This window comes from Dendrobates tinctorius, unplaced genomic scaffold, assembly GCF_039654945.1.
Source record: "Dendrobates tinctorius isolate UK_male_01 unplaced genomic scaffold, ASM3965494v1 ptg000272l, whole genome shotgun sequence".
In the NCBI taxonomy this organism is placed as follows: Eukaryota; Metazoa; Chordata; class Amphibia; order Anura; family Dendrobatidae; genus Dendrobates; species Dendrobates tinctorius.
In genome coordinates, this window is record NW_027361939.1 from 11,111,224 (window position 1) to 11,133,115 (window position 21,892).

At 45.4% G+C, this 21,892-nt stretch overlaps 1 protein-coding gene across 2 annotated transcripts in view; it reads right to left on the reverse strand.

The window, feature by feature from the left end:
* Window positions 1–1,013: 1,013 nt before the first annotated feature.
* Window positions 1,014–21,892, reverse strand: part of KANSL3 (KAT8 regulatory NSL complex subunit 3) — a 156,717-nt gene continuing 135,838 nt past the window's right edge. The window contains exons 22-23 of one of the 2 annotated variants that reach the window (XM_073559539.1): window positions 6,685–6,829; window positions 1,014–5,204 (exon numbers count right to left, since the gene is read on the reverse strand). In XM_073559539.1, the coding sequence (XP_073415640.1) occupies window positions 4,738–5,204; window positions 6,685–6,829 (612 nt within the window). In that variant the 3' untranslated portion in view covers window positions 1,014–4,737. The remainder of the gene's footprint in view (window positions 5,205–6,684; window positions 6,830–21,892) is intronic. The other variant, XM_073559540.1, reaches the window with a different exon arrangement.

Genomic DNA, 21,892 nt, shown 5'->3' on the forward strand with positions numbered 1-21,892 from the left:
CATCCTCTAAAACTACAATTATCATGTGGATCAGGTCTGCAATTAAGGAAGCCTGCAAGGCCAAAGACAAGGTAATCTCATTTGTATAATAGCTCATTCCACAAGGGCAATTAGGCATCAAGTTTCCATTCAACAAATTCTGCCAACGGTAGCTTGGACCATGAGGTGCTTTAGACCACTGTGTGCTAGGTTGTCTTGATGGTCAACTGTTCTGACACTGCCGAAAGACATCACCACTATGCTATGTCCACCCATGATATCAAGAAGACTGTTTTTTGTACACAACATAAAATCTCTTATATTGAATACATTAGGAGACACAGATCCCACCTTGCTCTTATATGATGCCTTTCTGGCTTTAGTTCTCTTCTCGGGTTCAGTTCTTGTTGGATCCTTGTAACAGATACAGAACTTTTTTCTCTAGTTCAGCTTTTGGCACAAACCTTGGTTACTTAGTGTCTGAGGAGAGGCAGAGACAACACTTTTTTCTACCTAGTGTCTAACAGTGCTATGTTCCCCAATCTATTTATCCAGAAAGGGATTTTACAGTGAGTACGAAAATCCAATTTTTTCACCTACAACTGATTTAGCATGCCAGATCCTTTATTTCTGCCAAGCAAGATTCCCTCTAATATGAACAAGACTGTATTTACATAAAGTTATGATCTTAAGTCAATTTAATGTCCCAACAGCTTCCTTCAACTTTTATCTAACGGGGCCTTACAGTCACAGATACAATTGGAAGAGATTAGTACAGGAATTATAGGGGGCCTTATGATAAAGAAAATTACTGATAACCATTTACAAGTAGTAATTACCACTTGAACATGAATTGCAGTCTGAGTCATCCACTAACTACATGCATGTAATGGTTTGATCAAGCTTCAGGCGCTGCAAATATCCACTCACAAAAAAAACCCGTATAAAACTCTGTAGGCAACGAGGTATTATAATTATCTTAATCTCCCGATACAGCAAGCAGGCACGGTTTTCAGAATAAGAAACGACACAAATTAATTTTATAATTAGATCTGTTCATTAATAAGCGTTGAAAAGCAAGCTTCTAACAAACACATATCAAATTTGTTAACAAAGGAAACAATGTACAGTGTTCTTTACACACTGGTTTCTAGAACAATCGTTTTATTTCTTGTTACATGCCGAGTTTGTTGCTTCCCGTAATGAGACCTGAATGTTAACGGCTGCAGTCTATAACACCAAGACTGTTTGTGGTAGTCTCAACATTACTTAAAAGTTAAAATCCACATTTAAATAAGAATTTCCAACATTACACAGTTTCATTCTGCTTTACGGCTACCTTCCCACAATGAGCTTTCAGTGAGTTTTTTTTAAGTTGTAGATTTTCTGTACCCATTACGTAAATTAGGAAACTTGTGATTTTTTTTTTCATTGCGTCTGAGTACATTTTACATTACATTTTTGATGCTCCATTTTTGTCTCTTGTTGGTATATGGATTTTCTACATCTAATGGAAGTCTATGGGGAAATTCTGCACATAAAACTCAGCGTACCCGCAAGAGAATTTGACATGTTGCAGATTTAAAAGAGTTTAATCAAAGCAAAAAAAAAAAAGTTCCATGGGCAGGAGATTGTGAGATTTCTGTTAATCTCATCCACTTTACTGGATCTGTAAAACACTGCGTTCTAGATGAAAAAAAATACACAGTGAAAAACTCACCAAAAACTCATCATTGGGCACACAGCATAAAAGGGCTTTTCGCACAATTTTTTTTAATTTTTTTTTAGTGACAGTAGGGTGGCTAATAAATGATAGATACAATTCATACTTACCATCGGCGCCCATCCCATAACTTACAAGCTGCGGTCTACACCGAATTGGAACGGATTACATCCACACGCAAGTGACCTGGCCACAGACTGGCTGCAGAGTCAGGTGACTGGTGGTTAGTACGACATCCTCCCGATCTGGCAGAGACCGTCAGAGCCGCCACACTAAAGGTGGATTCCGATGGTAAGGTTTCCTTCTTTTATAAACTACACTTCTATATAAACTGTACAAAAAACGCCTATAAAATGTTGACTAATATATATCAGGGGCTCATGCACACAGCACATCTGTATGCAGGACCCTCCATGGTGGCGCACAGTCACTATCAATCCATATATCATTGCACCATAAGAGGACGCATGGTGTTTCTTCCACCCATAATATTCTCAAATGCTTCTCCAAACTAAGATAGCTCCTAGGGAATATAACTGTAATAGGCTAGTTTCACACTTGCTTTTTTTTGCAGCGCGTTTTTCCCGCAAAAAAACGCATTGAAAAAACGCATACAAAAGCATACAACTGCTGCGTTTTTTTCAAGCATTTTTATGAGCATGCATGAAAAAAACGCAGCGTTTTTATGCGTTTGCATGCGTTTTTACCGCGTTTGCTTCCAACATTAGGTGGCCCCTCACACTAACCCAAACCATGACTTTACTAACCCTAACCCTGACCCTAACCAAACCATACTTAACCCTAACCCAAACCCTAAACCCTAACTAACCCTAACCCTTAACCAAACCATACTTAACCCTAACCCAAACCCTAACTAACCCTAACCCTTAACCAAACCATACTTAACCCTAACCCAAACCCTAACTAACCCTAACCCTAACCCCTAACTAACCCTAACCCTGACCCTTAACCAAACCATACTTAACCCTAACCCAAACCCTAACTAACCCTGACCCTAACCCCAACCCTGACCCTAACCCTAAACCCCCTTAACTAACCCTAACTCTAACCCAAACCCCTAAATTCCATGGTTAACAAAAAAAAACGCATGTGCAAAAAAACGCATACATAAGCATGCCAATGCGCACCCATAGACTTATATTGGGTGTCTTGCTGTAAAAAAACGCATTGCGCGCGCATGCGTTTTTTTGAGGCAAGTCGGACGCACAAAAAATGCAACAGGTTGCATTTTGTGCGCCCGAGCGCATACCGCAAAAAAACGCATGCGCGGTAAACCGCGTACAAACGCATGTGTATGCGCACATAAGCGCATCCCATGCAAAGTATAGGAAAAAAAACCGCATGCGCTATTTAGCGCTAAATTACCGCGAAAAATAACGCAAATGTGAAACCAGCCATACACCATGTGACGAAGCGTGGCATTATTTTATGACTATAGCTTCTAAGGATGCATTACTACTGATCTGTAAAAAAATAGATATGCAATAAAGTCATATGTATACAGCCTAATATTGTCATCATTTGCTTTACTTTTCTCATACAGGTTTACATTTTCATGTTTTCGTTCCCAGTTATCTTAGTGTTACCTGATTATTATACAGGCGACTCCTGGCACATATATAGTAGTAGTTTGCACTTTCAAATGCACTAAAAATTTGTATATGGTGCAGTATTATTTTTTTTTTTTTGCATGTGCCCCTATGGATGACAACTGTTTGTATAAGCAAACTGTAGCCCAGAATTGAAGTGTGACCAGAGCATTATCAGACACATCCAAACAAATGCTTGGGAAAGAAAAAATACACAATGAAAATGCTCAAAATCCACAATAAAACAGTAAATGAACTTGTGAAGATTTAAAGGGCCCCTGGCAGCTCCTCTAGCCCTCCTAAACGGCCTCTGTGACTATATACCGTAAGCCTATTTCTGCATTACAATATGCTTATCTGTGTGTGAAGTATATAGTTACAAATCTTGTTTGCACAATACAAACCAACCAGGACTAGTCCTCGGTTGCCACAGACTAATCTGTCCTTTCATCTTGTTAGCACGCCTCCCTGGGTATGATTTATAAACAGCAATGTCTGTCTCATGCGTCGAGTCTTGTAGGGACCCGACGGTGATGTCACCGCTCTGCTGGATGACAATCCCACCCACGGCTGATCGGATGCAGGAATAGTCTGGACAACCCCAGCATTTGGCTTAAAGGCATGGTGGTCGTTTAGGATTGCTCGGAGAGCTGTGAGGTTCTCTTTAAACTGTGAATCATTCATAAAAGTGGAAATATGTTGCATATTACATGAAAAGAAAAACTTGTGTTTAGGATGTATTTACAATTTATACAGGTCTGAAACTCCATATTTCGAACATATTTTACATAGATATACAATTCTCCACTAACTATACAGCAAACTTTCTATCATTAACCATGTCACAGGTTTCCAGTAAGCTACATACCAACATGTCCGCTTTGCCACAATATCAATAATGAGGTGGCGCCAAAGATCAGAGCAACAAAAGACATCTGGGATTCCACATAAGTCCTAGTGTAAATGGACTATTTTTTCTTTATTTGACAAAAAGTACACTGTGGGCCAAAGCAAAGAAAAAAAATATATAATATATATATATTTTTTTTTTGATGATGAGGAAATTCAGCTCTTTATCTCCTCACGTGCAAACTCCTTTCTGAGCAGAACTACCAACCAAAGATCACCTAGACCATAATGTTGGAGGACATCACTACGGTAATGATATCTACCCTGCAGTATTATTTACTTGCCTGCAGTGTAACCTGAAATGTACAGCTAGAGAAAAAAAAAAAAAGTCTTTGGCTTTCGAACCAGTGGGAAGGACGTGTTCGTTGTATACTGTGTGCATGTAATCTACATTTTGCAAAACTTCAGCATGAAACGTAATTCAGCTGATATTTATTGTCTTCGGTGCCCGCTGGGTGGACACTGCTGTAAAAGCTTTGGTCTGCTACTTGAGCTTCATCTTTACCACATAGGTAGTCATTTTGCTTTTTGATTGGCGGATGGCCCAGGACTTTGTACCATACTACTAGAGCCAGACAATGCTATTAGCGTGGGCTGCAGAAGCTGCCTGTTGACCAGTGATTCTCGGCTGTGAATTATGGTGCTGCCCTCGTCGACGACGGATGGTACCCTACCCAAGCTCTCCACCACACTTACGTGGTTTCCAGTTTTCTCATTTGATTCTGTCTTTGCTAAGATAAGAGTTTTAGAAGAAGCTTGTAAAATTGGGCCAATCTTGGACAGCACCACAGCGCAAGCTGAATTTGAAGCGCTGACAAGAGATGGGGTGGTGAAAGTCACTGCTCCGGGGTTGGCAGCTGAGGAACCTTGTAAAGTCATAGGTTTGAAAGGTAGAGAAGTCAGGTCGCTGCCCACAGATTTGGTGAGCGCAGAAAGTTTGGCATCTGACATGACATACAGTGTCTTGGGTGGACTTGTAGTTACTAAAGAAAAAAAGGGGGGAAAAAGGGAAAAAATATTAATAGAAGCAAATAAAAAAAAAAGCCCACTATTTGTAGAAATCATCAGTCTCTCTAGGAATACATTACAATGTGCAGTATTGACATGTGTATCTTAACTTAGGTAGCAAGTCAACAATAAGACCATGCAGTGCCCAATATATTTTTCAGCATACTGCTCAGCTTCTCAGTTGTCTATCCTATAATAATGTGACAATCTTTTTAGTATGTGGCTCTTGCCACTGAGAATTGGGTTGTCAAGAAATGTTACAACTCTATAAAAGGGAATCTTTCACGATAAACAAAGTGTCTGATCTTATGGGCGGTAGGTTATAGAGCAGAAGGAGCAGAGTAGATTGATTCCCAGGACTTCGGCTCCATCGGCCAGGTCAGTAAGACTGTGACATCTGCCAATCTCCCTACTTCCTAACTCTTCTTTTGATTACCAGGGCTGCAGAGTTAGTACTACTGCGTCGTGACATGACGCACATATGATGTTGCGCCAGCCTGGCCAATCAAAAGAAAAGGTGGCAGGTAAGGCGTTTCGCAGATCTCCTGCCCAGAGGTCATAGACTGCGGACTTGGCCGATGGATCAGAGTTCTGTCATCTTTAACAGCTAAGTAGGACAAGATGTTGTATAGCCTGCTATCTTCTCATTTTAGTATCAGTTCATTCTGGGTTTAGGAGTCCAGTGTGAGGCTCTATACACTGATTGCATAAGTTCAAATGGAGACAGCTGTCAATCACGGTGTAGGACAACCAGAGTGAATAGGAATCTACATGCACGACAAATGCTATACTGAATCATTTCCAACATAACTATGAAATCAATCTGTTCAGTGCCTGCTGCTCCAAAAAGCAGACTGCATGTTCAACGTGAAGGGCACCCTTTAAAAGTGGAACGAAATATATATATATTTTTTAACATGGTTCTTATTTAAGCTCAGGATTATTGTATGTACTTCAATAGCCATTGTGAGAACTGGAATATTTAAGAGGGAAATATAAAGATGACATGGATTTTCCTAATAGATGACATGGATTTTCCTAATGTTTCCTAAACAGGGATGAACTTGGAAGTCTGTCTAATCAAAAAACAAAAGTGAATGATAGCAAAAGAAAAAAATAAATAAAACAATATCAATTTATATTAAAAAGCCATCAACAGCACATATATATATATATATATATATATATATATATATATATATATATATATATATAGAGAGAGAGAGAGAGAGAGAGAGAGAGAGAGAGAGAGAGAGAGAGAGAGAGAGAGAGAGAGAGAGAGAGAGAAAATGAAAATTTTGGCATGGTAAAGTCTACATTGTGAACCCTCATTGTACAAAAGTCCAACTAAAAAGACCCTGTATTTCTACTTGCATACTTGGATATTTAAGTGTTTATCATACAAGTTAACAGTTTTCTTACATTACCGGCAGGTGCAAAAACTGAGCATCTCACCTGCTGGAGGGGTCACAGCACGCACTATTGACAATGTTTTTTCCCCAGGTGTCCTGTCGCTGGATGTTGCTACCTTGCACTGCTCTGTCACAAGAGGGGGAAGAAGCTTACTAGCAGAAACCGTGGTGGAGGAAGACTCTGTTGCCTGGAGATCACAGCAGAGACATAGTTTTAGAGGCCAATTCACCAAATTAGAGTTCTTCCTAACAATAAGGCAGAATTCAGACATCTATGAAACACAGTCCGAGTATGAATTGCAATGTTCAGACTGGCTGTGGGTTCTCCTGATCTGAACTCAACATATATGCCTAAGAGGTGATCAGGTTCAGGCCAGGAGACTGCTGGATGTTACGGACATCATGGTCCACACTTGGACCATGTTTCACGGATGTCCGAATTTGGGCTTGGGGGCTTTTCTTCCTTATTAATAAATCTGAGAAGTTATAGGTTCACTGGTCTAACTTCATCCTTACTATGTGTTCAGAAGAACTTGGCACTTCTTAATGAATTTAGTATTGTAATAATTTCACAATCATCCCCATGATGTTTCGATTTTGTATAATCAGACACCATACTGTGAGTTGGTAAGGCAATCCGGCAGCTCTATAAGTTATCAGCGGTTTGCTAAGATCAGGAAGGTCTCATGTTCCTGTTGCAACAACTCAAGTCAGGAGCTAAGAATTAATCTGATACCATATATCACTCGATAGTATCGTATTATGGTCTGATTACACAGGTCTACAAAAAAATATTTTTTGTAATCATCGCAGGTGACTTTGTACTTTTCTGAATCATCATTTTGTCCCAATTTCAAAAGTGTATATAGTTTTTCTGTAGCAGGTATAGTTTCCATGTAGCAGCATCATTATTATACGGTATAGGAAATATACTGGTGACATTAAGAAAACAGTAATCTACATATCAGAAAAAAATGCTTCACCTTACAACACAGTTTTGTTTTTTTTTAATAATTCTTTATTTATAGACTCACAACGAAATCCAGGTTAACAGAATAATTGAAGCCAGACAAGTAGACGATTACAAGCAATACAACTTAACTTCCAACCAAGACAATCGTCCACGAGTCTTTAATATCCAGGGACCCGGTAGTAGAGGTCAATGACCCAATTCGGAGGGTCTTTCATTTTTCAACTTTTAACAAACTGTATAGGAAAGAAAAGACAGAACAGAGGAAGATGGAGAGCAGTTGAAGCGAAGAAAGAGTGGAGGGAAATAAGTAACGGAGGCAAAAAAAAGGAGATTTGTGTGTACTCACCGTAAAATCTCTTTCTCTTAGCCTTTAATTGGGGGACACAGAACCTTGGGTGTTATGCTGCTGTCCACTAGGAGGCGACACTATGCATAATCTGAAAAAGATTAACTTTGGCTCCTCCTCTGCATTATACACCCATGGACGGCGTCAGCCTTCTCCAGTTTTGTGCCAAAGCATAAGGAGGAACGTAACCAAATAACATAACCATGCCTGTAAGAAGGCTACTATGTACGAGCTCAAGAACAATATGAGAACTCAACAGGAAACAACGGCCCGTAAGGGCAACAGGGAGGGAGCTGTGTCCCCCAATTAAAGGCTAAGAGAAAGAGATTTTACGGTGAGTACACAAAAATCTCCTTTACACTGTCGCCTAATTGGGGGACACAGAACCTTGGGACGTCCCATAGCAGTCCCTGGGTGGGAAGCAGTGGACGAATATTGTGCTGACAGTCCCCTAGACTTGGGGTACTGCCGCCTGCAGAACCAGTCTACCCAGGCTCGCATCCGCTGAGGACTGGGTATGAACACTGTAGTGTTTCGTAAACGTGTGTAGGCTAGTCCAAGTGGCCGCCTTGCACACTTGTTGTGCCGAAGCCTGATGCCGAATGGCCCAGGAGGCCCCTACTGCCCGTGTAGAGTGTGCCGTGATACCGGCCGGAAGAGGGGAACTGTTAAGTCTGTAGGCCTCATGTATGGTGGACTTGATCCACCTGGCAAGGGTAGCCTTGGAAGCCGGCAACCCCTTGCGACTACCTTCCGGAAGAATGAAGAGGGAATCGGATTTCCGGAAAGGTGCAGTCCTGGACACGTAAATCCGCAATGCTCTGACTAGGTCAAGCGTATGCAGAGCCTTCTCCACTCTATGAACCGGAATCGGGCAAAGGGAAGGCAGTGAAATCTCTTTGTTAAGGTGAAAGAAGGATGGTACCGTGCGGAGAACCACCTTGTCCTGGTGAAAGGCTAGGAAAGGTCGTCTGCAGGAAAGTGCTGACAATTCCGACACTCTGCGTAACGAGGTGATAGCCACTAGAAAAACCACTTTCTGAGACAGAATGGAGAGTGGAACTCCTCTAAGAGGTTCGAAGGGTGGAGCTTGCAATGCTGTCAGGACCAGATTGAGGTCCCACGTATCCATCGGACGTTTGTAGGGAGGAACCAATCGGGAAACTCCCTGGATGAAAGTCCTTACTTGCGGTTTAATAGCAATGCGCTTTTGAAAAAGGACTGAAAGCGCCGACACCTGACTCTTAAGCGAACTTAAGGATAGCTTGGCATCTAGGCCCGATTGAAGAAAACCTAGTACCTTCGGGAGGGAATAAGGGAGTGGGACTTGTCCATGAGATTCGCACCAAGAAAAGAAGGCTCTCCAGGTACGATAATAGAGCTTGGCGGAGGCAGGCTTCCTTGCCCTGATCATAGTTGCAATGACTGCCGGTGAAAAACCTGCCTGGGTTAGAATCCAGGTTTCAAGGGCCATGCCGTCAAATTGAGGGCCCCTGAATTCTGGTGGAAGAACGGACCTTGAGACAGAAGGTCGTGGCGGTCGGGTAGACGCCAGGGGGCGTCTGCCGTAAGTTGGACGATGTCGGCGTACCAAGTACGTCTGGGCCAGTCTGGCGCGATGAGGATGGTCGGAACTCCCTCTTGCTTGATCTTCCTCACGACCCTGGCGATTAGGGGGAGGGGTGGAAAAATGTACAGGAGTCGGAACTGGGACCAGTCCTGGACCAGGGCATCCGCTCCGAGCGACCGCGGGTCGTGTGTCCTGGCCATGAAATTGGGAACCTTGGTATTGAGATGGGATGCCATTAGGTCCACATCCGGGGTTCCCCAGCGTTGACAGATCTGGTAAAAAATCTCGGGATGGAGCGACCACTCCCCCGAGTCCATTCCTTGCCTGCTGAGGAAGTCGGCTTCCCAGTTTTCTACACCCGGAATGTGTACCGCAGAAAGTACCGACCTTGTGTCTTCCGCCCAGCGGAGGATATGAGCCACTTCTCTCATCGCCTGGGCGCTGCGGGTCCCGCCTTGGTGATTCACGTATGCCACAGCCGTGGCATTGTCCGACTGTATCCGTATGTGCGAGGCTGCAAGCAAGTGATGAAAGGCTCTCAGTGCCAAGAGAATGGCCCTGATTTCCAGAACATTGATGGGCAATGTCACTTCCCTCGGTGACCACTTGCCCTATGCCCTGTGATGTAGGTGCACCGCCCCCCAGCCTGTCAGGCTTGCATCGGTAGTCAGGATCTTCCATTGTCCTGAGAGGAATGGCTTCCCTCGTGTAAGCGAGGTTGGTTTTAGCCACCAATACAGGGACCTCCTGGTTGATGACGTCAACCTGAACTCCCTGTCGAGGGAGAAGGGGTTCCTGTCCCAAGATCTGAGTATGGCTAGTTGAAGGACCCTGAGGTGAAACTGGGCAAATGGCACTGCCTCTATTGCTGCTGCCATCCTGCCGAGGATTCTCATGGCAAACCGGAGAGATCGAGGAGGACTGCGAAGGAGTGTGCGAACTCCCAGACGGATGGCCAGTGTCTTGTCCTTGGGAAGGAGCACCAGGCCCCTGGTGGTGTCGAATACCATTCCCAGGAATGTTAGAGTCCGAGTTGGGATGGTCGACGATTTCTGTAGGTTGACTAGCCATCCCAGGCGACTCAGAGTGTCTAGAGTGATTGAGACACTGACCTCGCAGTCTTTGAAAGTGGGAGACTTGACGAGGAGGTCGTCCAGGTACGGGACGACTAGAATGCCTCTTGAGTGCAGGACGTCCATGGTGGCCGCCATGACTTTGGTGAACGTTCTTGGAGCCGTGGCGAGTCCGAACGGAAGGGCGACAAACTGGTAGTGGTTTCGGTTGACCGCGAACCTGAGAAACCTTTGGTGGGCGGGAGCAATTGGTATGTGGAGATACACATCCTGTATGTCTATGGAGGCGAGGTATTCTCCCTGCTCCATGGATGCAATGATGGACCGGAGGGACTCCATGCGGAAATGACGGACCCGTACGTAATTGTTGAGCTGTTTTAGGTTCAGTATGGGTCGGACGCCACCTCCTTTCTTGGGGACTACGAACAAATTTGAGTAGAATCCTCGGAATCTCTCGTTTGCGGGAACCGGCACCACAACTCCTGATTGAAGGAGAGAGGAAACCGCTTGGTGGAAAACACAAGCCTTTTCTGGTGGTGTTGGAGGAACAGAAAGGAAGAACCGGTTCGGTGGAACGGAAGTGAACTCTATCTTGTATCCGGAAGACACTATTTCCCTGACCCACCTGTCTTCTGTAATAGGCAGCCAGACTTGCTGAAAGAGTAAAAGTCGGCCGCCTACTGGTGGGGTGTCTTCCGGAGGTCTCGAGTCATGATGAAGTGAAGTTCTGAGGTTTTCCTCCCTTGGGTTTCGCTTGGCCTGCTTTCGACTGCCAAGCCCTGTCCGGTCGCTGCTGCGTCCGTGGGTTGTCTCTGCGTGGAGAACGGTTGCGGTTTTGCACTGGGCGCGAAACGGACCAGCCCGAGGAATTCCGAAAGGATCGGAATCGCGTCTGGTTTCTTCGTTTAAACGTGCGTTTCGGTTTTAGTTGAGGGAGAGAGGTAGTCTTACCCCCGGTGGCATTAGCTATCATGGTGCCCAACTTTTCGCCGAAAAGTCTACCAGTAGAATACGGAAGTCTCGTGAGGGACTTCTTTGAGGCCGCATCCGCTTTCCATTCTCGCAGCCAGAGGATGCGTCGGATCGTGATGGCGTTTGATGCTATTCCCGCTACACCTCTGGCGGAATCCAGGGCTGCATGAATCATGTAGTCTGCTACCACTGCCATCTGGACCGCTTGGTTCGAGAGTTCAGGATTTGAAGCCTGAAGACCCTCCTGTAGTCTTTTGGCCCAAGCTAGGATGGCCTTGGCTGCCCAAACTGAAGCAAACGCAGGGCCCAGAGAGGCGCCTGCCGCTTCGAAAATAGAACGAGCCATGCGTTCTACTTGCCGGTCTGCTGCGTCCCTGAGGGTTGAGCTATCCGGCAGAGTGTAAAGTCTGCGCTGCTAGCCTAGAAACCGGAGGGTCCACTTCAGGTGGATCTGCCCATTGTTTGGTGTCTTCCTGTGGGAAGGGGTACTTCGCTTCCAGATATTTGCGATTAGCGAATTGTTTGTCAGGCTGCGCAAACTGTTTGGTAAGTATTTTCTCAAACTCATCGTGATTAGGGAAGACCTTAGGTGGTTTTTGAACACTTTCGAAGCAAATCCTATGTTTTGGGACTTCCGGGGGCGACTCTGGAATTTTTAGCACCCGATGAATAGAAGAAATTATGTCCTCAACTAGCGCTGTATTGCTAGGGGGAGAAGGTACCACGGACCTGACCGTTTCATCATCTGAGTCGGAGTCACAGATGCCCTCCGAATCCTGTGCCTCACTAAGGTGATCCCTGGAGGGCGACCTGGGGCGGGGGTCTTCTGTGGTGGGGGATCCCTGTGGTAAATTGCACTGTCTGTCTGTGGCAGGGGACTGCCCAGGAGACCTGGAATGACGCTGTCTCTCCCTAGAGAGGGACGACCTTGTGCTATAGTGCGACTCAGGTGATCGAGACCTGTGAGTCCGCTTACGTCTGTGAGAGTCGGAAGCAGCATGTTCCTGAGACAAGCTGTCCGTTTGCTGTGTACCGTCCATAGCCGGGGCCCGACTCTGCAGGGCTTGCAGCAATGTAGCAGTTAGGTTGTCTATGGACTGTGACATAGACTGAGACATCTGAGTTGCCCATTCCGGCGTGGCCTGTGACACTGAAGCGTCAGTAGGGACTCCCTGGGGTTCTGACCCAGAGTTCTGGATGCAGTCCCGGCAGTGCGGATACGTGCTGCCACTAGGGAGCGTGGCTTTGCAGGCTGTGCAGAATGCATAGAAACATTCCTGCCTGGTTCTCTTCCTTGAGCCCGGCATAGTGCACAGAGGCTGGCTATAAGGGATCGTACAGGGGTGGCTACGCAGAGGGAACCCACAGAAAGCCTTATAGGAAGTATAGATTCACAGCTGAGTAATGAGAACCCAGCTGTGAGCTTACCCCACCGGTGTGCCCCTAGGTCCAGCGCCGACAGATCCAAGTTCTGTGCCCCCCGGAGACCGCTGTGATGCTTCTCTCCTGGATCTCATCCAGAAAAAATGGCCACCGGGGCTCTGAGGAGAGGGAGGAGGGGGCGGAGAGCTGAAAAGGGCGCGCTGGGCTGTGTAAAAACGCCCCCTTTCTGCCTCAATCCGCCCCTTCTATGACACTCCAGTGTGTCATTTTGGTCATCCGGGGGGCGGGCCGGGGGCGGGGAAAAGGCGGCGGCTTCAGCTAGGCCGAAGCCGCGGTCTAAATTTGAAGTCTGATGCCCAGGAGGGCTCCAGAGCGGCGCGGTAGTCCGGGGGGGGGGGGCAGATTTGTACCAGACCCCACCAGAACGGTCGACTGGATAGCGGTGGGGGTAGCAGGGGTAGCGGTTTTTGTATGGGGGGCCCCTGAAGGGCTATGGAGCCGCTGCTGCTGCAGAGACAGGGACGCAGCAAAAGCCCTGTTTCTGCTGTGCCATCCAGTCCGCACCCTCCCCCGGCCCCCACAGGATCCCTCAGCCGGCCTGGGGTCCCTGGAAGCTGCGGAATGCTGCCTGATCTCCGACCCTACCTGAGGCGTCTCAACCTAATACCCCCTGCGGGGGATTAGGGAGGGTGCGTCTGTCACCGTCAGGGGGTCTTCATCCTCGCCTCAACCCAGACCCCTTAAAGGGGTTGGGGAAGGAGGGGGGTCTCGACCTGGAACCAGGACCCGAGGGACTGGGGAGGGAGCGACATGGGGAAAAAAACCACCTCGACCTCAACCGGGTACCCCTAATAGGGGACCGAGGAGGGAACCATGCCGGGAGTCTCGCTGGAGACCCACTTTTCTTCATCTGTATTTCCATGAAAAAAACGGAAGAAAAAAGGTGTGCCTCCTTGCGATACTAAGCAAAAACTGGAGAAGGCTGACGCCGTCCAGGGGTGTATACTGCAGAGGAGGAGCCAAAGTTAATCTTTTTCAGATTATGCATAGTGTCACCTCCTAGTGGACAGCAGCATAACACCCAAGGTTCTGTGTCCCCCAATTAGGCGACAGGTTAAAAAAAAAAAAAAGGGGAGGGAAGGAAAAAACGAGGGTGTAAGGGAAGGAGTACCCACCCGACCAAGTCCACCACTCAGCCTGATGTTTTCAGTTCACCTCAGGGGCGTTTGCCTCCAGCATTAGATCACAATACTCACTAGAGCTTCGAAAATCCATCTATCCAAGCCAAGTAGCCCAAAGCTTTGGGTAGGATTCATGTATGGTTAAGGTGAGGTCCTCCATATACATAATTTCATTGACTTTTGCGATCCACTGAGATATGGTTGGAGGAGCGGGACTCTTCCATCTCTCCGGCATGCAAACCCTTGCAGCCATGATAAAAAATTTCAACAAAGAGGATTTATAGATCTGGAGAGGGATTTCATTATGTTGGAGTAGTATCAGAGCCGGAGTCAACTTTTCGGAACAGCCCGTAACCCGACAAATAATTTCCCACACCCCCATCCAAAATGATTGCAATACGTCACATTGCCAGAAAATATGAAAAATCGTGCCCTCTGCCCTTCCACACCTACAGCAGTTGGGGTCAATTTCCAGAAATATGGTGTGCAACTTCGAGGGCACTCTGTACCATGAGGGCAGCACAGTGGCTCAGTGGTTAGCACTGCAGCCTGGGTTCAAATCCCATCAAGGACAACATCTGAAAGGAGTATGTATGTTTCCACATGTTTGCGTGGGTTTCCTCCGGGTTCTCCGGTTTCCTCCCACATTCCAAAGACATACTGATAAGGAATGAAGATTGTGAGCTCCATCGGGGATAGCGATGATAATGTGTGCAAACTGTAAAGCGCTGCGGAATATGTTAGCGCTAAATAAAAATAAATATTATTATTACCATCTGGACAAAATCTTATAGCCAGCCTCCTGGAACATAGAGCTAATCGAGGCACAGTCTACAAGGGTAAAAATTTGAGTTCTCTGATATTCCGTAAAAGAAATATTTAAATCTCTCTCCCACAGTGCAAGGAAAGAAGGGGGCGACCGGCTCCGGGGGTCCATCAACATAGAGTAGGTTTTAGCTAAGGTGTGTCTGATTGGGCCCGGGCTATTACATAAAAGCTCAAACTGGGTTTTGGGTTGTCCAAATGAACTTTTAGGGGGAAGGCTGCTGAAAAAGTGGGTAAGTTGCAAACACCTCCAACTGCCATGGGGTATTGGATCTGTTTTGGCAGTAAGGTCACTCAGAGAAGGCCAGGAGGCTCCCTCTCCCCAGTTTTCTACTCTATCCATCCCCGAATCTATCCACAGACAAAAAATGGGAGTCCGAGCGGCTAAGGACAAATATAGGATGACTCAACACTAGAGTGAGAGGAGAAGCCTCTGAGAGTAAATGTAAACGGACTAGTGCTGTGTTGCAGTATTTTAAAGTGGATCCAATAGTCGGATGGGATTTGATTTGCTCTGATTAGCTAAAGCTGAAAATGAATTGAGGCTTGCAAGAGATGTCAAAAGCAATAATAAAGGATTTTGGCGATATGTCAAAAGTAAAAGAAAAGTCAAAGATGCTATAGGATTTTTACAGGATGAAAATGATGAAATGGTAAGACAGGATGTTGAGAAGCCTGAACTTTTAAATTCCTATTTTGCATCTGTTTCTCTCAGAAAGGAAATGTAACATCAACTGTTCTTCACTGTCCTATTAAGGGAATAGAAGAATCCAGGATATCTACAAACAGAAAGATAGTGAGGAAACACTTAGCTAACCTAAATGAATTCAAGTCTCCAGGTCCAGATGAATTACACCCCAGAGTACTGAAGGACATAGCAGAAGAAATTTTTGAACCCCTCTCCATAATCTTTGAAAATTCTTGGAGAACAGGAGAAGTGCCAGAAGACTGGAGAAGAGCAAATGATGTTCCTATCTTCAAAAAGAGGAAGAAGGTGGACCCAGGCAACTATAGGCCGGTGAGTCTGACTTCTATACCAGGAAAGATCTTTGAACAAATTATTAAACATGTATGTCAGTACCTGGATAAGAATGAAGTGATTAAACAGAGTCAGCATGGGTTTGTAACTAATAAGTCATGTCAGACTAACTTAATTTCCTTCTATGACGGAATCACTGATTGGGTGGATCAAGGAAATGCTGTAGATGTAGTTTATCTTGACTTCAGCAAAGCATTTGACAAAGTCTCTCATACAATCCTTATTGAAAAAATGACTAAGTATGGAATGGACAAGGCAACTGTTAGGTGGATTCATAACTGGCTTAGTGATCGGACCCAAAGAGTGGTCGTAAATGGCTGCACATCCAGTTGGAAGAATGTCTCAAGTGGGGTACCACAGGGCTCTGTCCTGGGCCCTGTATTGTTCAACATCTTTATCAATGATTTAGATGAAGGAATTGAGGGTAAACTGATTAAATTTGCTGATCACACAAAGCTAGGAGGGATAGCTAATACTAGAGAAGCGAGAGAGAGGATTCAAAAAGATATAAATAAACTGGAGAAGTGGGCAGCAACTAACAGAATGGTTTTTAACAGGGGGAAATGCAAAGTACTACATCTGGGCAATAAAAATGAAAAAAGCATATACAGAATGGGAGGAATAGGGCTAAGTGACAGCACATGTGAAAAAGACTTGGGTATACTAATAGATCACAGACTGAATATGAGTCAACAGTGTGATGCAGCAGCAAAAAAGGCAAATGCAATTCTAGGATGTATTAACAGAAGCATACAGTCTAGATCACGTGAAGTCATTATTTCCCTCTACTCTTTGGTCAGACCTCATCTACAATATTGTGTACAGTTTTGGGCACCACATTTTAAAAAAAGACATCAACAAACTGGAGCAAGTTCAGAAAAGAGCGACCAGAATGGTGACCGGTCTGCAAACCCTGTCTTATGAGGAAAGGTTGCAGGATTTGGGAATGTTTAGTTTGCAAAAGAGAAAACTGAGAGGAGACTTAATAGCCGTCTACAAATATCTAAAGGGCTGTCACATTGTAGAAGGATCCACTTTATTCTCATTTGCACAAGGAAAGACTAGAAGCAATAGGATGAAACTGAATGGGAGGAGACACAGATTAGATATTAGAAAAAACTTTTTGACAGTTAGAGTGATCAATGAGTGGAACAGGCTGCCACGAGAAATGGTGAGTTCTCCTTCAATGGAAGTCTTCAAACAGAGGCTGGACAGACATCTGACTGGGATGATTTAGCGAATCCTGCTTTGAGCAGGGGGTTGGACCAGAAGGCCCAGGAGGTCCCTTCCAACTCTACGATTCTATGATTCTCTGGGGCCGAAAGTAAAACCCATGGGAGGGTCTTCAATGGGGTCGGGCAAAAACTTTGTTCTATTTGAACCCATGCCTTATGGTGACCATTTCTGCACCAGTCTATCATTCTAGCTAGGTGGCCTGCAAAGAGATATATTGTTAGATCCGGAAGCCCCACTCCCCCCCCATCCTCTTGGGTCTGCAGAGAACCTCTCTCTTTAGTCCAGTAGATTTTTTTCCCCATATAAACTAGACTTGAATGGACCCTAATTTTCTAAAAAAGTTAGCAGGTATATTGATGGGGAGAGCCTGTAGAATATACAGGACCCTCAGTAATATGTTCATCTTAAAAATTTGGCATCTGACAAACCAGGTGAAGGATATCTTGGACCACCTATCACAGTCTGCTTGAATAGATGTTAAAAGGCTAGGGAAGTTCCATCAATATAGAGAATTGATGTCTGCAGATAGTCTTACTCCTAAATATTTCAGGTGTTAGGTAGCCCATTTGAAACTGAAGGACTTCTGTAAAGATCTTGCAAGTTCCGGGGAAGAATTAAAGGGAACCTGTCACCCCCTCCAGGTGTTTTTAAGTAAAAGAGCAACCTTGTGCAGCACTAATGCTGCATTCTGTCAAGGTAGCTCTTATTTAGCGTCCCTTCCACTGCCGAAATAATCGTTTTTAAAATTGGTCAGACATACCTGGTATTTGTCAGGGGGCAGGGCTTTCCCCCCTGGACACATAGCCTCACATACGTCAGTCATGTCCAGCTTTTGAATTTGGCGCCGCCTCCTCAGCGTTCATTTCTTTTTCTGCACCTGCGCTGTAATATTCTTTCAGTGGTGCAGCAGGACCTGTGATGATGTCAGCACCATGTGACCAGTAGGGGCGGAGCTCAGCAAGCAGTGGTGCCAGCAGAGCCTGTGATGAAGTCAGCACCATGTGACCAGTAGGGGCGGAGCTAAGCAGGGCAGCGGTGCAGCAGGCACGAGAAAAAGAAATGAACGCTGAGGAGGCGGCGCCAAATTCAAAAGCAGGACATGACTGACGTATGTGAGGCTGTGTGTCTAGGGGGGGAAAGCCCTGCCCCCCTGTCAAATATCAGGTATGTCTGACCAATTTTAAAAACGATTATTTCAGCGGTGGAAGGGACGCTAAGTAAAAGAGCCACCTTGACAGAATGCAGCATTAGTGCTGCACAAGGTGGCTCTTTTACTTAAAAACGCCTGCAGGGGGTGACAGGTTCCCTTTAATGTTAAGCGCCTCGGATTTTAAAAAATTAATCTTGAAATTAGACAATTGGGCATATGTTCTGAATTCATTCATTAGCTTAGGCAGGAAGAACATAGGTGAGGTAACGAAGAAAAGAAGGTCATCAGCGTATGCTGCTACTTTATAAGTGTTTTGAAGTACATGAATACCCGAGATATAGGGGTTGGCTCTAACATGTCTAAGAAAGGGTTCAAAGAGTGAGGGTGAAAATGAGGGGTGACAGAGGGCATCCCTGTCGTGTGCCATTATAAATATAAAATGGATCTGAAAGTGCATCGTTCACCCCGACCCTGGTGGAAGGGACTGAATATAGAGACAGGATCCACTGGAGCATCTTTGTTCCCAGACCCAGGTGAATGAGGGTCTCTTCCATGAAAACCCAATTGACCCTATCACATGCCTTCTCGGCATCAGTGGATAAAAGTATTGATGGGACATTCCAGGATTTAGCATGATGAATTAAGTTAATAGACTTAATAGTATTATCTCTGGCCTCTCGGCCTGGCATAAATTCAGCTTGGTCCGGGTGAATGATTCCCAAGAGAAGGGGAGCAAGTATAGATGCAAGGATCTTGGCAAAGAGTTTTACATCAACATTTAACAGGGAAATGGGGCAGAAGCTACTGTAGCACACTGGGTCGGATCTTTCCCTTCTTTATGTATCACCGCAATATGGGCTCTCAGAGAATCTGGATGTGGGGCGTTATTTTTAGACACTGAATTAAAGGAGGCTAACATTCCCGGGATTAGTAAATCTCTGAATTTTTTTAAGTAAAGGGCCGGGATGCCATCGGGACCTGGTGCCTTACCCGTTTTAGAGGCAGAAATAGACGAGTGCACTTCTTGTTCTGTTATGGGTTTCTCCAGCATCAAGATGTCACTGGAGATCAGCCTTGGTAAACCTGCCTTCGTAATACATTCGGAAAGAAAACCGAGCGAGGCGGCGGCAGGATTATTATTATCTGAGTTGTAAAGGGACGCATAAAATGTCTGAAAGGCTTTTGCAATGTCATGAGAGAATTGGACACATTTAGCATGGGCGGTGGAGAATATTCTGGAATGTAAGATCTAGCTCTTTGCTGTCTTAAAGCTTTTGCGAGGGATTTGCTACATTTGTTCCCATGTTCGTAGTAGTGTCGCCTACAACGGGCTAGAATCCCCTTGGCCTTTTTATTAAGAAGGTTACGCAAATCGTCTCGCACCTTAATGAGTGCAATTTTTGCTGCTTCTGTAGAGAAGGTTTTATAGTTTGTTTCCAGTATTTTTAATTGGGACAGAAGGGCATCAAGATAGGCCTCCCTCTCCCTCCTCATGTTTTATCAATACTCTGATCACGCATTTATGAGCCTCCCAAACAGTGTTTAGAGAAGTATCAGCAGATTTGTTTAGTTCAAAAAATGTTCTCAAGGTCTGGAAAATCTCCTGAGTAACCATAGGATCATCCAGGAGAGAGGAGTTTAGTCTCCACTGCCATTGACGGGAGGCCGAGGAGGGCAGGGCAAGCACGATAGAACAGAGCGCATGGTCCGAGAAGGTTATGGAGTCTGTCAGTCTCCTGTATCTTAGAGATATCTTTGTAGTGTACAAAGAAATAGTCTAGTCTAGAATAAGTCATGGACTGATGAATAAAAAGAGAAGTCCCTTTCCGATGGGTGTAGTAGTCTCCAACTGTCGATAAGTTGGTGATTATGTAATGTCCTTCTAAGTCTATGTAGTGCTGCTAGGGAATTAGATTAAGCTCCAGAAGATGTGTCTACAGATGGGTCAAGTGCGATATTGCGGTCGCCCCCCAGGACCAGAGTACCCTCCGAGAACTCAGCAATAGAATCTAGGAGACCCGCCAGTGCAGAGACCTGTCCGACACTAGGTAAATACATAGAGGCAAGAGTAAATATGTGGGAAGCTATTTTCCCCTTTACAACATCATTCTACCCATGTTATCCGTGCGAGAATCCATAAACTCCCATGGGAGAGCCCGGGAAAACAGTATACCCGTCCCTCTAGATTTTGAGTCAGGAGAGCAGCTCTGATACTCCTCTGGGAACCAATGAGAAGATAGTTTGACAGGCTTGGCTGGGCTGGCATGTGTTTCTTGCAAGAACGCGATTTGGATATGGGACTTTCTCAAAAAATTTGTCAGAATGGCTCTCTTGCAGAAACTATTCAATCCCTTCACATTAAGTGAGCCACACTTTACCTCCATTGGGGTGGCATGAGGCATAGTGAAAGCAGCTGTGGGTCCCCATGTGTGTATGGGGGGAATGGGCAGGTGGGAGGAGGGGTGAAAGTAAGAAGGGAATAGATAGGGGGAAAAGAAAAATACAAAAATAGGGAAAGAAAGTAGAAAGTAGTTAATGCGAAACGCTAAAAAGAAGAATGGAGGAGGAAAATTCCTCCACCAGTAGTACTGGTGAGCTCTCCACACCCCGAGCAAGACGAGGTCAAAGAACCACCTAGCAAATCCAAATTGGACTTGCAAGTACTTTGGGGAACACAGAAAACCGTGAGGCAGTGCCCTGACAGACAAAGGACATAAGAACATACATTAACTGGGCAAGATAAGATAATACTACTCACCCACAAGAACCCAACCCAACCCCAATTCGGGTAATGTAACCTCAGGTTTCATCCAAATCACAGAGTATACAATTCTATCAGTCAGAACAGGGGGGAGGAGGGAGAGGGGGACCAAGATAAGTTTACACATGGATATATTAAACTCAGGCATTTTAGATGAACAAAAGCATATAAGCTGCAGCCCCATGGGACAGGTATCCAATAATTCCCTCCAAGTCTACCTCATCAGACAGGAGGAAACCTCATAATAGCCATACAACTTTTGCAGTAGAGTGTCAGATGGGAGCCTCAGAGGGAGTGGAGCTCGTTGCGAAATCAGCCTTCTCCTTTTCCTGCACATGGAAAGATTGACTGCCCCTATTCCTCCTCTCCCTCTGAGGTAGCGGCTGAGGACGCTCAACTTGTAGCCAATTTGGTACAGGGAATGGTGAAATGTCCATAAATATGAACAAATCCTTGAGCTCATCTGGGTGTTTAAGGGTCAGGACAGAGCCCTCTCTCCGTACGATTAGATGGAATGGGTGGCCCCACTGGTAAGTGGCTCCAGACTCCTTGACCTTTTGCAGTAGTGGCCGAAGCAGACGTTGCAAACAATGTGAGAGCTGAAACATGCGGAAACAAACGGATCTCCACTCCCTCCAGGGAGAACGGCCCAGATGTCCAAGCTTTACGTATGATACTCTCCTTCTCTGAGAAGTAGTGCATTCTCCACAGAATATATCTGGGGTTCGCGCTGGAAGGTGGC